Source organism: Rhinolophus sinicus, linkage group LG03 (genome assembly GCF_036562045.2).
Source record: "Rhinolophus sinicus isolate RSC01 linkage group LG03, ASM3656204v1, whole genome shotgun sequence".
Taxonomy (NCBI): domain Eukaryota; kingdom Metazoa; phylum Chordata; class Mammalia; order Chiroptera; family Rhinolophidae; genus Rhinolophus; species Rhinolophus sinicus.
The window spans coordinates 22,670,691-22,687,599 of NC_133753.1; the positions used below are offsets into that span (position 1 = coordinate 22,670,691).

Sequence of the window (16,909 nt, forward strand, 5' to 3'; positions counted from 1 at the left end):
TGAGGGTGGGCTTTCATAGGAGGGGGACATGGTCAGTGAATGGCTAGCATAAATTCAGGGCTCTAACCTGGAAGTACCCAGTATAGACATATGCAGACTCCACTTCAGGCAAGTCACCTAACCTCTCTGGGCCCCAGTTTCCTCATCTGTTTAATGGGCACAGTATGTTCCCATCTCATAAAGTTGTGCATATTCGGTGACAGATGCACTGGCAAGCATGCAATCAAGGTTACTATGCTTATTTTGACATCCAGGCAGAGCTGCCAGGGTAGATGCAGCCGGAAGACTCCTAGGTAAGTCTTTCCTAGGTGTCAGACCTGAAGCTAGTCACTCATTCTGACACTCCACTTAAGAACATGAAAATGGGCCTTCCATAACTAGACCTTAGAGTTGATTGCCTGTGCACCCGTGGGAGGGAGGCAGGAATGCCAGGACTTGACATGGATTTCTGTGTAACCTTGAGGCAGAGGGGAAATCCCCATCACCAACTCTCTTTGATCCTGTGCCCCAGGAGAAGAAAAGCCCAGGGGCATCCCCATCAGCTATCTTTGAACAGTTGCAGGGACCGGGAGTCCTCTCTGGGGACTCGGGCATGAGAGCTGCTGAGCTGAGAGAAATGGCTCCCGGGGACCCAGAGGCTGCTGGCTAACATCAGAGTCTGCACAGCCGCCATTTTAAGTTGTAGGTGTGAAAGGGCTGGGCTGGTAGTCACTGGTTCCACTCCCTTATTTATCTCACTCCTGGAGGACGCAGACTACCCCTTTCATCTCTGTGTGGTCCACTGCCCTCAGCTCCCCTCCCTCCTCTCCTCCTTACCCCCCAGCTGGATGACCTCATTCCTGCCATGGGCTTCAGCAGCTATCACGGAATTGGCCAGGATGGGCGCCAGACACATTGCCTGTGCTTCACACCCTTGAATCCACCTACCAACTGGATACTCCCTTCTTGAAGTCCCCAGGGTTCCTCACACTTCCTCAGACTGCACCCGTCCTCACCCAACCTGCTTCTCTCACTGTGTCCCTGGTCTCAGCAAAGGGCCACTAAGCGACCTGCTGCCTAGATCAAAAACGGAGGTGGCATCCTGGATTCTTCCTTCTCTTTTACTCCTAAGATCCTTTTCACCGTACTTCTCTGATATTTCCTCCCTGTCACAGCTTGTTCTGACACCCATCATCTCTTGCCTCACCTGAGGGACTAGCCTCCTCCATCTCCATTTCCCCTTCAAGTCAATCTACCGTCCACCCTGCCCCTGGGGGACGTGAATAAGTTTCCTGTGCAGAATCCCTCGGTGGACCCCTAGCTCCTCATGGCACACTGAGCACATATGTCGCAGGCCTTCCCAAAAGCCCTCTAAAGGGCAGCATAGGAGAAAGAAGTGTCACAGAAGAATGGAGCAAGTAGAAACCAAAGGAGCCGAAGTGAGGGACCCAATAAGAACTAGCCCTTTGTCCTTCAGCACCTTGGAAAGCCTCAGACATTGAAGATTCCAGACTCAGCAGAAAATGGAGTTATGGAACTGGAAACGAGAATTGGCTGATAGTCTGTATTTAAGAGCATTTAGCGGCCACTCCATGTGGCCACCAAGTATCCTCCCGCAACGTGCATAAGAGAAGCCAACTTAATCTCTGGAGAATATAGGCAAATGAAGTCTGGACTCAGGAACCCCGGCTGAGGGCAAAAGGGAAGTTAAAGTTAAAAAGAGGATGACTGAATATTGCATATTGAGCAGTGCGACTGCCCATCCCAGCCCCCAAGCCCACGCCCAGAATTCTAGCGGCGAGATGTGCACTCCACACCTCCCCCCATCTGAAGATAGAAATCTGTAGGCTTCTTCTCTGAAAGAACAAACCGCATCAGAGAAAAGACCAGCAGGTAAAGATAAGCGAAGGGAAAGCTCCTTCTATGCTTTTTATCCCTGTTTGCATTTAAGATGGCCAAGGATTATCAATACATTTATGAAAAGCCTTCAATATGAAAGACTAACCAAAACAAATGGGGGAAAACATGTGGGAGGAAACCAGGACAAAGCAGGAAGCAGAAATAAGCCTCCAAAAGCAATAATCAGTATACTGTTAACCTGAGAAGAAAAAAAGATTGCATTCATGAAACAAGAACAGCATGCAATAAAAAGAAAGTATAGAATGGAGCTCATAAAAAATTTAAAATATAAAAGCCACAAAAGTGTCAAAAGAATTGCCTACGGAGCTACTCTAGAATAGAACAAAAATCAAAGAGATGGACAACAGGCTAGAAATGACATGAGACTTAGAAGATTGATCCTGGAAGCTCCATATCCAACCATTAGGAATTTTTGAAAGAGAAAACAGTGCAGAGGAAGTTATCACAAAGGGAGAAAGGAAGGGACAGAAGGAGGAGGGATGAAAATTTCTGAGACCTCAAGAATATGAATTTCTAGACCAAAAGGCTGCAAGTGCTGAGAGGCCAGAAGAATGAATGAAAGACCTGGACAAAATTACAGAGGTGGAGAACAAATTAGTGAATGCCAGAGGTTGGGGAGGGGGAAGAGAGGAAGGTGGTATTGTTATAAAACGGTAGTGCCCGGAGTCCTATGTGATGGAACTGTTCTGTATCTTGACTGTAGTGGTGGGCAGGGGAATCTACAGAGTGATAAAACTGCACAGAACTAAACATACACACACGTGTGCACAACTGGTGAAATCTGAATTAGGTGGGTGGGGTCTATCTGCCAATTTCCTGGTTGTGATATTGTGCTATGGTTATATAAGATGGGGAGACCGGGTGAAAAGCACCTCCGTACGTGGGACCTCTCTGTATTATTTCTCGTAACTACATGGGAATCTTCAATCATATCAAAACAAAAACATAAAATAATAAAAAAATATAAAGACTTGCAACACACAACACATTTTTTATCATAAAATGTCAATCAAGGGGAACAAAAAACAAAAAAGATCCTAACAACTTTCAGGGAGAGAGTAAAAAACGAGTCAAATACAAAGGACCAAGAATAAGATTGGCCACCATATCTCAAACCATGAGGGAAAACCCTTTCTGTGAACACACACACACACTCATGGACATACTCCCCTCTCTTTTTTTCTACTTAGCACTCATCAGTTGACTTCCTTTGCTTATTTTCTTTATTGTCTGCTTTGTTCAATGCAGTTTCCCAGCACCTAGAACCATGTGTGGAAAGGAGAGGCCTCAATGTATGTTTCCTAAGTGAATTAATCAAACTTCTTGATGGCAGCACGGGAAGCTAGAAGACAAAGCAGCAACAGTGTCCAAATTGTGGGGGGAAATTATTTTCAACTAGAATTTTATACCAAGCCAAAGTATGACTCTAATGTGTGAGTTGAAGGATTGAGTAAAGACCTTTCCACTCATCCAAGGTGTCAACAACTGTTACCTCTCCTGCGCCTTTCCAACATATGCCTCCCCTAAAAAGGGATGGACCAAAAAGAGGAAGAGGCAGGATCCAGAGAACAGAGGATCCAGCCCAGGAGGAAAGTCAAGGACACATCAAGGAGGAAATGGCAGTAGGCAAATAGATTTAACCAAAAATTATGAAACAACCAAATGTGGACAATGGGAAGATGAGAAATGTGTGTGTGTGTTGGGATGGGTTGTGCAATTGGCGCTAACCCTTCATCTTCCATTACAGGAAGTCAAAAACTAACTTCAAAATTGCTAAGTCGGTAAATATAGCTATAAAATAATATTAAGAACAAAGAAGATAAATGTTAGAAGATTTTTTTAAAAAATGGCTACCTCTGGATCATGGGAAAAGGGGACAGAAAGGGTAGGGCTAGGGTTATTTTTCATTATAAGATTTACATTTCCATTTACTTTTTAAAACCTCTGTGCACACAATTATTTCAATAAAAGTTAAAAATTAATTTCAAAGTTTAAGAAATTGTCCAACTGCTCCTCATTGTGTAAAGGCTGAAATCTAACCTCCAGAGCAAAGCCTACCAGACCCTTTGTGATCTGGCCACCTCTTACCAATCCGTCCTGATCTCCCCCCACCTGGGACCCCACATGTGAAGCTCCAGCTATCTCATCCCTCCCTCTACCTGAAACTCCTCCTGGCAAACTGTCACCTCCTCGGAGCCTCAGCTCTCACATGACCTTGGTGACCCCTCTTCCCGTCTGTCCCAGGTGGGCTTACTTGCTCCTTCCTGTTTTTCCCTACAGGCCTCATCCACCCCACCCACACAACCCCCCACCCCATTCCCGGCACTTAAAACAACTGGTTTTGTGCTTTATAATCAGGATTTTCTTGTTGTCCTCCCTTCTGAACTGGGTGCTTAGTGGGGATACAGGTCTTTCCTTTTTTTTACCTCGAGTGCCTGGCTCCTAAAAATACCTGTTGATCAAAGCAAATGAACTGGAAACCAGAAACCTCACCCAGAGAATCCTAGAATTCAACAGCGACCTCCCAGTTGACCAGTGCAATCCCCTCCCAGTCCTGGTCCTTCCTGAAGCCACAGACACCCCCTCACACTGCTTCATACCCCTCCTCTGTTAGATTTCATCTTCCTTCTCTCTGCAGGGACTCTTGCAACAGCTCTGACCACCTCTATATTTACTGCATCGATTCCAAGGTGCTTTCAATGGTAAGACTGCACCATTATTTTACATACCACCAAGAAAGAAAGGAGAAAAAGCTGCCAATCAAACTAGGACTGCTTCCTTGCCACTGCATTTTCATTTTTTTCTTATTAAAAGAGCTCTTTGAGATTTATTGAGATACACATTTTATCATATAGCATTCTTGTACATACACAAAAGAGAAAGTGTACGCAAAACAAATCAAAGAGATTGCTAACTCTTTTCTGAATGTGACTCTTCTGAATTATTTTTCATCAAAGTCATTGTTTTCATGCTTTTCTGCAGAATCGTCCTCTCTGCTAACAAGGGAGCTATGCTTCTTAAGAGTATCCATTGTTGTCTCAGGGGGTTCCTTCCAGATCACGGGCCCCTTTCTGCAAGCTTTACCGTGGGTGAGGGCACCCGCGTACTGCGGTCACCTAGCAGACAGTAACTAGCACACAGCCTGATGCGGAGCTGTTAACATGGGGAAAATGAGCATCTTAGAATTGATGAACATGGTACTTTTCAGTCTCCTTCAGGGCTCTCCCTCCCCTTCCTTTCACCAGGGTCCCTCCTCCTGCCCTAGCCCCACTCCTCTCCCCTCTTCTTCTGAAGAGCTTTGCCTGAAACAAGCTCTCCTGGAGGACATATTAAATCAGATCGCTGGGCCCTACCCCCCCCAGAGTGTCAGATTCAGCAGGTCTGGGGTGAGGCTGGAAATCTGCATTTCTAACAAGGTCCCAAGGGAAGGCTGTACGGTGGGTCTGGGGACCCCTGGCCTGGAAGGTTTCATTAGACCCCCAAGCCCCACTCAGAGTCCACTTGGGCTCTAGGCCCAGATCTCCAACTCTCCTGTGACCTGATCATGCTCAACATGCGCCAGACTATATCCATTATCCCAACCCCTTCCTCCCTGCCCACCCGCCTTCCACCAGCAAAATTCTTCTTGCCAGGTTTCTCCCCTGACCCATGGCCTCACCATCTCCCTAGAAGCCTAAGTTAGAAATCCAAGAGTCAGTCCCACACCCAGTCACTATTCTCTTTATACTGAATCCTCTTTCCCAAGTTTCTCGAGCTTAGCCTCCCCCTTTTGACCTTCTGCCACTGTCCTGGTTTGGATGCCTCTAAATTAACTGGATCTTGCCTTCTAACTGGTTTGCCTGGCCCTCAGCTCCCCCAGGGCGAGACCATCTTCCCCACCTCTGCCAGAATTATCTTGCTAAAAGGCGATTTGATTCATTCTCTACTCAAAAACCTTCCATGGCTTCCGTTGCCAAAGAGAATGACTATTTATTTCATGGTTATCATATATGCCAGGCACTAAGTTAAACATGCATGTCTCATTTAATTTCTGTAATCACGACGACATTGTAAAGTTGGGATTCTAAAGCAGGGGAAGCAGCCCTCAAACGGAAACGTTGCTCTGGACTCTTCCCTGCCGCAGCCTAGGGAGCCCTTTGACATCTAGTCCCACGCTGCCATGCCAGCTCATCACCTACCACCGTGTCCCCACTGTCCTTAGCATAGCACATCCATCTCCTCTGGACCCTGCTCTTGCCATTCTTTCTGCCACACATGATCACCTTTCACTCCGGCTTAAATGGCCCTTCCTCTAGGAAGCCCTCCCTGCCCCGTCTGACCTTGGTATCTCATCTGCCTTGCACCCTGGCTGTATCTCTGAAAAGAGGAACTGTGATTTGTTCATCTCCTCATACCCCCAGTGCCCTACAGACAGCAAATGGCTTGTGGGTTTGATTGACTCTGATAGATGAGGAAACTGAGGCCAGAGGACCCAAATCCCTGCCCAAGGTCAACGGGCTGGTGGGTGGCAGGTCTGGGACAGCACCCCACTCCTGACTTTCACCTATTCCTGGCTTTGTCTCTGCACCCTGCTGTCTTATGTCCCCTGGGCTCCGCCAGTCTCATTCTCCAGGACATAAGGCATGGAGGTGGTCCAAGGCAGGATAACCCATCAATCATCCCCCTGCCCCTCTCCTCGGGGAGTTTCCTTCCAAGCCTGCATCTGGGCCCCATTTGGACAGAGAAAGCACTGTGCCAGGGCCTTTCTCACTTGCTCTTATTCATCTTAAGACACAGACCCAGGAGCTGCTCGAGGAGCCTCCCAGTAACCTGCAAATTTGGTCACATGCCCTGGGAACTTAAGGAGGAGTACAGGGCAGCTTTACCCTCTGCAGAGCCCCTTGTGGCCAGGCATCGTGTGTTCACTTATTCAACAGCTTCCATTCCACCTAGAAGAAAATCCATGTGTGGCACCCACCATGGTTCCACAACTTCACCAGTCTCTCTGGCCCCATCTCCTTCCACTTTGCCCTCATTCGCTCATGCCAGCCACACTGGCTTCCCTTCTGGTCCTGAAACACACCTGCTGTTTCCTCTGCCTGAAACGCTGGTCCCACGATTCTTTTATGGGCTTCACTTACCTCGAAAGTCGCCTTCTTAGCATGTAAATTAGGCCCCCTCTCTCAGTCACCTTTGGTCTCTGGTTTTTCTCCTTCATGGCACTTCCTTCAGTTTGTCATTTTGCGTTCCTTGTTATCATATCTACTGTCTGCCACCCCCTCCCCCTCCCGGAAGACAAACCCACAAAGGGAGGGGCCAGCGCGCCATCCTCAGTTCCCAGCACAATGATTGGGACTCCATAATCGGCAAAGAACTAACAACTGCTTCCTAAGCTCTAATGTATGGCAGGAGTTTTCCCTAAACATTGTCCTCTAGAAAAAGAAGTTGCTTCACATTTGAGTCTTTATGAGATCTCGCATTAGAGGCGCTAGTCAATCACTTTATATTGACAACTACCGTTTGAGAAGACCTCAATTAATGCCAACCACCCAACTGAATCAGTAACGAAGGGCGTAAAGAAATTTTACACAAATGTCGTTATTCCTGAGAAAACGACCTCACAATTACAAATGTTGAGTGTCAAAAGCAGTATAGTACCTGACATGTTATGGAAATCATGATTGTAAACCAACACAAATAAAAACAAAACTGTTCTGATGGTCTAGAAACTGTATTTGCGGTTCAAAATACAATTTTTAGGGATAGCATCACAAACATGCTCAGAAAATCTCAAGTAACTGAAATGGAAATGATGAGACTGCTCTGCAATACTGTGTTCAATGACTCAAAAAGTGGCCCTAGGGAGGGCAAAGATTCAAGTGAAAAGTTTGATAAACCTGGCTTCACAAAACAGGAGTAGAAAAAGTTTTTCAAAAAATAATATATTGTTTTATAATACATAATGTGACTTACAATATGCAATATAACAAAAATTAACATATTGTTGTAAGTAGACATTTGACTTTTTTATCTAGATCCCTAAATATACAAACTCGCCAAACTTCTTAGATTTGTCTTCACTGGGAAAATGGGGGACCACTTTGGGGATCACCTTCTATTCAGGTACATTGAGAAGTTCCTACATGTCAGGTACTGTGGGAGGATGTGGGGCTCTGAAAAATCAAGGTATATGTAATGCTGTTCCTTAGGAGCTGACAATCTTCTTGGGGAACCAGACAAGTCATGGCAATCACGAGACGGTGTGCTGTGTTGTTGGTGTGCTGGGAGATTTACAGGAGCATCGAGGAAGGGCGCTACGTATGCCAAACGAGAGCAGGAGATTAGAGAAGGCTTACTGGAGGACGGGCCAGCTAACTTGAGACCTAATGGACAAAAGTAGGGACTGCCAGTTGGGAGGGGGAGCAGAGAGAAGACGATGTGCAAACTCTGGAAATTGAAAGTATGGTTGACAAGTTCTGGGGACTAGAAAATAGAGCAGTCAGGCTGACCTACAGCGTGCAATGGAGAATGGCACAAGATGAAGCCCCAGGGTCAGCGTGCACCAATCCCAAAGGGCACCCTCAGTTGTGTTCTGGAGCTTTGATTTTGCCCACAAGCAAAATGGGAGAGTGACTGGCCGGCCCAGTGGCTCAGGTGGTTAGAGCTCCATGCTCCTAACTCCAAAGGCTGCGGGTTCGATTCCCAAATGGGCCAGTGGGCTCTCAACCACAAGGTTGCCAGTTCAATTCCTCGAGTCCCGCAAGGGATGGTGGGCTCTGCCCCCTGCAACTAGCAACAGCAACTGGACCTGGAGCTGAGCTGTGCCCTCCACAACTAAGACTGAAAGGACAACTTGAAGCTGAACGGTACCCTCCACAACTAAGATTGAAAGGACAATAACTTGACTTGGAAAAAAAGTCCTGGAAGTACACACTGTTCCCCAATAAAGTCCTGTTCCCCTTCCCCAATAAAATCTTTAAAAAAATAAAATGGGAGAGTGACATGTTCAGTGTGGGTTCGGAAGTGTCTCTCTGGCAAGCACTGAAGTAAACAGACTGGGAAGGGGTGAGCCTGGCAGCTGGGAGACCAGTTCGGAAACTACTGCAGTCAGTGGTGGCCTGCATGAAAGCGGGGGGAACGGAGAGAAGATGTTGGGTTGGAATGGGGTGGGGGCGGGGAGGGGGGTACAGGAAGCAAAGTAAAGGCAAAGGCCCATTTCTGGCCTAAACACTAGGGGAGTGATACAGACACTGAACCGGAAATACAAGGAGAAACATTTGATGGCAGAGACATAGCTTATGCTTAGGACTTGTTGCATTTGGGGTGCTTCTGGGACATCCACGTGGCAATGCTCGTTAGATGTTACAGAGTTGGAACTCGGCGAGAAGTTGAGGGCAAGAGCTGTGGAACTGGGATTCATCCCGATTCCAGAGGCAACTGAAGCCAGGGGCAGGAGATGTTAGGTACAAAAGGTGGGTCAAGAACAGAGGAGAAAGAGAGGGGACATACTGGTAGCTGAAGTTCGAAGGAAAACTGGAGATACTAGAGGTATTTAACTGCTGATGGAAAGGACACTGTAGAGAGTGAGAAGATATAAAGACCTGAGATAATGGGTAGGAAGGTCTCTGGGAAGTAGGGAGGAGATAAATTCAAAGCCTGAGAGGGGTGAGCCTGGTGGAGGAGACATCGTCCTGCAGTGAATGGGCAGCTATCAATGACTGAAAGATACGCAGGTAACGGGAGAGAGTGAGAAGGTCTGGTGGCAACCAGCTGATGGAGTTCCCGTCTGAAGCTTCTAGTTTCTCAGTGGAATAGGAGGCAGGGTCATTGCTGAGATAAGAGTGACTGGTCAAGGAGTAGGGCTTGGAAAAGGCTCCAGTGTGGTTCCCCCAAAAATCCCTCATTACTTCAGTTCACACTGCAAAGGTTTTCACCATGTGAGGTCAGTATCACAGTCCAGAACCTGGCATCAGCCCTGTGATCCAGAAGCTCGACTCCAGCCACAGAAAGCGCCTCCATGTCTCAGCGGCAGACTCACATCGCTCACATTCAGGAACCTGATGTATAAGCCCAGAGATGCCAGCGCATTCAAGTACACGGAGAACCTGGTCAGCCTAACCAGCAAGTTCACTCCAAGCAGAAGACGTACAGGGGAACTCGCTCGTACTCAGAAAGAGGCTAATCAGATCAACCGAAGGTTTAATCCTGTCAGGCTGACTCCTAGAAGTGCCTCTGCTACAAAAGTCGGCCTTTCATTCTGTGCCTCCGGGGCTGATCAATCCTTTTGATGGGTACATTTTTTTCTTTAGATATGCTAGGAAATTCAATCAGGTTGAGGATTATCTCCTTTGGCTGATAGCCATTTAGACCCTCTTTATCTCTGAGCTCATCTACTCTGGGTGTCACAACAACCCCTGACAGCAAATTCCCTTTTATAGCATAGAATCGGGAAGGCAAAGTTGTAATAAACATTTAACATTCACTACTAGGGGTTGATTTTAAGCCCCTTGAGGGCAGGGAGACCCGCATCTACCTAGTTCTGTGCTATAGTGCAGGGTAGGGCACATTTTTTTCTGTAAAGGGCCAGATAGTAAATGTTTTAGGCTTTGTGGCTGGATAGCCACCACTCAATGCTGCTATAGGTGTGGCTGTGTCCCAATACAGCTTGATTTACCTAAGCAGGTGGCCAGCCTGCAGGCCATACTTTGCCCGCCTCTCCCATCTCCTCCCCCATTCTCCACAGGCGCTAGCACCTGGCCCAGCCAAGCACACAGTCAGTGCTCAATAAACATTTGAAGCGACCGAGGCCTATCTCCCCCAATCTATCGTGACATCCTTGTTTCTGCTATATTTCTTCCCATATTGTCAGTAGTCTTCAGTGTCACCACTGAACGGAGCAGACTGAAGCAACCCACTATCATGCGGGGTGTCATGCGAGGTCTTTAGTCCCGCTCCCCGCACAAGAACGCAGGACATGGTGTGGCCAAAAAGGAACACCCACGGAGCCATAGATAGGGGAGTCAGAGCACTATAGTCTCGCTGGAGGCTGGGTTGGAGACACAGGAAGCGGGGGCCACATAATCTGCAACCTGCCATCCGCTTCTCTGCCAACCAACCTCACCTTGCTAGCTGCAATCCGCCTTCCTAACAGCAATCCGTGCTTGCTAGCTCAGCCACCATCTTCTTGCTAGCCCCCTTTTTGCTGCTAGCATAGCCACAGCAGTTATATTAGTGGCCAATGGCTCACTGGTTATAACTGACAGTCAATTAGCCACAGCTGATGGCCATTTACTACCTGAGCCAGCACCTTTCCACATGAGGCTGAGAGCCTGGAAACTGCACTCCTGGCTCTGTCCCCACACCCACAGTAAGGAGGGAGGTGGGTGTGAGCTAGTATGATTTTTCAGAGCCTTCCAAGTGGTAACATACATTTGTGAATGGGTCATTCTATGACTAAAGGCTCTATGTCCAAGCTATCGGACTTTTAAAAATGGCCTGACTAGCCTTTGCTGTTCAATCGATGCTTAGGAAACTGCCCTGGTTTGGAGCCTAGGGCTGTGCCTGCAGATTCCCACGCTCTCCGTGTCTTCACTGCAGGCCCCACTCCTCATGCTCCCCCTGCAGCTCGTTGCTCATCTCTATGGTTATCCAATTAGAGGTCATTTTTTTCTCCCTCTTTATACTTTTCGGTTTTTTTCCCCCCAAGTTTTCTACAACTATTATGTTCAGAAACAACATTAAAATCTTTGTTAAAGTAAAACCAAAGTGTTAATAAAATAACCAGAGCAATCCATCCACCAGCCTAGAATTTACTCTTCCCTGTTTTAGATAGAAACTTGTGTCTGGTTATAAACGTGAAACTTGTCTTGTGAGAAAGAGACAGAGCAACTGATTTCACTAAAATGCTTTTGTTTGTCTTTTGACTTCTAGGAAGAGATAATTATCCTATTCGTGGTAGCAAATAATTAAAGACTATTTACAAATTCTTCATGTGGAATCCTGAGTGGCTAAGGACATTCTCAGCACCTGGACCTCTGTTGCGAGTAAAGTAGGGTTTCTGAGTTACACCAGCCTCTGCCTTCAGAACATTTGATCCAGAACCCTCCAGCTCATGTAAGGATATGGAGAGAAGAAAATGTAATTGTCTCCTAAAGAGCCATTTTTCAAAAACTGACCTCAAAGAGTCAATCTTACCAAGACCGCTTCCTAATTTGGAAAGAAAAATGCTACTTCAGTAACTTAAATTAGCTTAAACATCTCACGTTTGTTAAATAGCCTATGATATTAATTAGATATCGGACTAGAGGTTCCCAACCCTGTCTGAGGTAGGAGACTTGGAACCACCATGCAGTGCTTTTGAAATCTGGAGATCCCAAGGCCCTCTCCCTGATCCAGCAGTTCAAAGCAGGCAGGGACCAGGCTGCATTCATTCACTGCTGGAGGCTAGCACACGGCCTGATAGGAAAGTGCTCAATAAATATTTGCTGTAAGAAGATGGTATCGTGGCTCCTTCTGGGGAAGGTTCAGAGAACCCGAGTCTGGAGTTTTCAGAAAACTTCCTTTTTACTGTTTTACTCTTTTGCACTGTTTGAATTTTTGCCAGGTTTATTCTTTTCGAAGAGTTCCTTTAAAAAATAAATATTATCTCTAACTAAAGTAGCTAAAATAATTTAAATCCTGTTAAGTCACAAGAATTACTGTTTTATTTGTATGTAAGTCTCAAAGCTTGCTCTGTAAGGTAAAATTCCATGGTCTTAGTTAATAATATGTCTTAAGTGATACTGCAAAAGTGAAAATAATACTTGTAAACATTTATTTTGCACTCACTAGGTGCCAGTGAATAGTCTAAGTGTTTGATACATACGAACTCACTTAATCTTCTTTTATCAGCTCTATGTGACGTGAGGTAGGAATGATATCCTCCCTGAAGGTGAGAGAGAAACAGGCCCAGGGCACTCCGCTGTAAGGTAATGGGATGGAGCTGTCTGCCCCAGGAATCTGGGTCTAGTCACCACACCACATCGTCTCAACTACTATGCAGAATTAGAAACATGGCCAATCCTAACGCCCTCCATTGGTTTCATAAATAAACTGTCATCTGAAGAGACGTCAACAAATAAATATGTGTTGAATGAATACACTGAGAATCATCCCAGGGAATTTCAGGCTGCTTCTTTCCAAAGGGAAAGAGACCCTTGGGAGAGCCAGGCAGGCCCCGGCCGAGGGATCTGGGTCAGAGACAGGACAAGTGCCCGAGGTTTTTTCCAGTCTGGTTTGCAGCGTCTGCTCCCGTGGCATCACCTCGCCTCAGTTACCTGCATGAGCAGGACTTTGGGTCTCTCCTGTTGCCAGCACCTAGAACAGTGGCCGGCACTTCAGAAGGGCTCCGTGGATACTTGGCTGAATGCATGACGCAAGTGCTCTAGCCCTGGCTGCTGCAGTAAGAATCTCAGCTACCGGATGCCCAGCCATCTCTCCGTGGAGGTGGCTGCCTCTTTCAATGGGGACTCGAGTGAATCCTTCTGAGGAAGGTATGCAAAGCCCTGGTAGTTGCCCTCTGTAAAGTCACCTCTAGATAAATTGGGGATAATGATGGGCTGTTTTCAAGTTCAAGGCACAGGCCCAGCTGATACGCAGATGTATTGGAAAAGCCCTAGAACACAGGCCACACTGGGATCCAAAAGGGGGTGAGGGCTCAGGGAAACAGTCCTTTGCTCTGTCAACCTGAGTCTTTCACAGTGAGGAAAACAGTGTGTTTCACTTGTGTAATTAAAACAGATAAAAACAAAGTGAGACACCCTTTGTATTTTACAAGGTTTGGAATTGCGGGACCAACAATGCTATTTCCCCCCCAAAATCATCTTTTTGAGGAGCACACCTCCGACAGTGTTCCCCATCCCAGTGAGAGGCACACCCATGGTGAGGCACTTGTGTGGATTTTCTTCGGGTTTTCTGGGGCGCCATATGGGGGTACGTGCCATTTCAACAACAGTCCTTCCTGGAGTTAGAGTCCTTGGCCAGACTCCCAGCGTGAGAAACCCTGAGAGACAGAAAAGGGGGCCTACAGAAGCGCCACTGCTTGGATCATGTGGTTTCCTGTTGGCCCGCCGGCCGCGCGCCCCCACCCGCACCCCGTCCCGGGCCCTGAATGACCGCCACGCACCTTGGATGGTCCTCTTGAAGAAGGCCTTGCAGGCCTCGCAGGAAGCCACACCGTAGTGGTAGCCAGAGGCAATGTCCCCACACACGAGGCACAGGCGCTTGGGGATGGCGTTGAGCATGTACTCGCACTTAATGGCCGCGTCCTCCATGATGCCCCCGGCACAGTCCTCATAGCTCTTGCGACACGGGGTGCCTCCCAGCCCAGCGCCGGCAAACATGGGCGGCGAGTCCAGACCATTGGCGTGGGCACCCAGGGCCAGGCCAAAGCCGCCGCTGGCGTCGGACGAGCCACTGGGGCTGTGGTGGCTGAGGGCATCGATGCCCGAGGACGGGCTGGACGGCTCCGTCTTGATGAAGGAGCCACAGCTGGAGCTCAGGTGCCGATCGTCTGCGGACATTCTGTTCAGTAGCCTGTGAACACAGAGTGTGGGAGGTCAGATCTGCGGAGGCTGAGGTGTGACACCGTCCCCAGGAATTAGCTCTGGGCTCTGGGCACCAGTGGGCGGGGTGGCTGGGAGGGGCTCTATGCTAAGGCCTGGGTGAGATAAAATACTGGTCCCGAAGGTCAACTGGTCATGAAACGGCACAGTCCAGAGCAAGTTTCCGGCATTAAACCCCTCCACCTCCCAGAACCTTCTGAGTCCTCAAAGAAAAAAGCTATGAGCAATAAGCTTCAGATTAGGGACCCAGCCTTTTGCAAATTGCCGGCTTGAGGGTGACAAAAAGTGGTAACAATTCAGCCAAAATACTTGGCTGAACTTCCCACACAAGAATAAAACATGGTAGCTCCGACATCAAGTCCAGATGTGCCAGACCCTGGAACAGACACCCTTAGGGTAATGATCTGATAACCCGATTCGTTCGGTTCTGTTGGGGTTTTGGGGACGTCCAAGCTCAGACCTTCCCCCACGTGCCACCATCACTGAGATGGGGAGCAGAAATGCCAAGGCACCTGGCCAGGGCAAGAGGCCGGGCTTGGGGCAAAGGCCTCAGCCAAATTCGCTGCTTCTGGGCTTTGCCTCTGGCCCAGGGCACACCCGGAGGGTGGTTCCAGGCCCCCTCTCTCATTTCCCTCCCCTGAGCAGGCTGGCTTCCACCCAGCCCCTCATCCCCAAGAGTCTGTGCCTCCATTAGGCAGCAGGAGGGAGCCTCCCAATCCCAACTCTGTACATCCCCCAGCTGTTTCTTAAACTTAAGTTTCAACCTTTAAGCGCCCCAGCCTCACTGATAGTGTCAGAGAGGATTATTCAGGAGGCAGAATCACTAGGAAGGGTCCAGTTCCTGTAAGGAAAGCCCCTCCTCCCAGAACCTGGGCGGTGAGAAGGCAGCTGGCTGTGACCCTCCTACATCACAGCTCCCAGGTGAGGGGAGGGGCCTCTCTCCACAGGGAACAAGAAATGCAGGGAGATGAAGGTCTGTGTTTAGGGAAACCCAGCTGCAGCCCATGCTCCAGACTTCTGGAGGCCCTGTCCTGGCCCAGCCACGTGCGGTAAAGAGGAGGCCAAGGCTTATGCCTGAGGAGCAGGTCAAAGAAAAGGGGAAGATTCTGGAGATCTTCTGTCTCCAGAAAAGGGCTGGAGAGGTTGGCTGTATAGCCCCCTGGGTGGAAAGATGGCTCTGGGCTGGAGGGTCCATTGGGGGAGCAGCCACAGCCCTACCTCCAAGAAAGAGGGGCAGGAAGGGAAAGCAAGGCTCAGGGGACTGCTCACCTTGGGTGCATGAGCCGTGAGGCTGGGGGAAGAGAGTTGGGACAATTGTGGCCTGCTGTCCACTGGGAATGTTGCCCAGAGGGACCCCCTGTTTTCTGAGCAGCACACTGGGCAAAGGATTGATCACCACCTGGGGAAGGGGTTGCCTTCTGGGCGCTGGAGGTTCCAAGATAAGAGATACATATAAGGCTCCTGCTCTCAAGAAGTTTATTATTTACTGGAACGTAGTGTTTGAAGATAGAGGCTCCCCGGTCTCTTCTGTTCCAAATTGAATGTTCTGAGTCCTCCAGTCCGTGGAAGCACCTCTCCTGCAAGCCCCAAGTTTCCCTTACATTGATAGTAGGTGCCCCAGTTGAGGGTTTCCTCTGGGTCCTTTTATATCCCAAGGGCTGGTGCCCTGTCATTTCCCTGGGCTCCCCACGGCCACCTGCCTCCCCTCCACCCACCAATGGGTCCCGGTGTGTCCTCAGGAAAAGCCACTAGCAGGTAGGGCATAATCCAGGTAGAGAATCTGCCTGAGCAGGCACACACGCACCTTTGGAAGGGTTCCTTCCCACAACCCCTTGCACAGGGCAGGCAGGGAGAGCTCACCAGGTGCTCTTTCATTTCTAATCCCCTCCTGCCCGCTGCTGTAGGCTCTGCAGTTCACAGGGCCATCCCAGGCCCACTGTGACAAACACTGCTGGGCAAGGCAGCCCCCAGACCCAGCCCTCCATCCTCCCCCCGCCCCTTCAGCTTCAGAGATTACGGGAGATACACTTGACATAAACAGTCATTGTAGCAACTACTATTTAGGGAGCATGTATTATGTGCCGCCGGCTTCAGATCTGTCCCTTGGATGTACACGGAGCATGTGCCCTGAGGGAAGAAGATGGAGAGCCCTGGAGCCATTCCCAGTGCACAGCAGGCCACAGTTTTCCCAACTCTCTTCCCCCAGCCTCACGGCTCAGACACCCAGGGCGAGCCATCCCCTGAGCCTTGGTTTCCCCTCCTGCCCCTCTCTTTCTTGGTACAGAAGGACACAAAGCGTCCTGCAGTGGGCTGTGCAGCCAAGACCCGCCCTACCGAGACCCTGCCCGCAGGCCCAGGTCAAGGACGCTAGGGCTGAGAAGGAAGCAAACTTGACCAGCCAGAGTTGCCACAGAAAGCCCTGCCAATTT

At 48.7% G+C, this 16,909-nt stretch overlaps 1 protein-coding gene across 8 annotated transcripts in view; it reads right to left on the reverse strand.

Annotated features, from left to right (window-relative positions):
• The window catches only part of ESRRB (estrogen related receptor beta), a 167,062-nt gene that overhangs the window by 41,542 nt on the left and 108,611 nt on the right, over positions 1-16,909 (reverse strand). For all 8 annotated transcript variants that reach the window (XM_019733676.2, XM_074327178.1, XM_019733678.2 and 5 more), the window contains exon 2: positions 14,042-14,451. In XM_019733676.2, the coding sequence (XP_019589235.1) occupies positions 14,042-14,451 (410 nt within the window). The remainder of the gene's footprint in view (positions 1-14,041; positions 14,452-16,909) is intronic.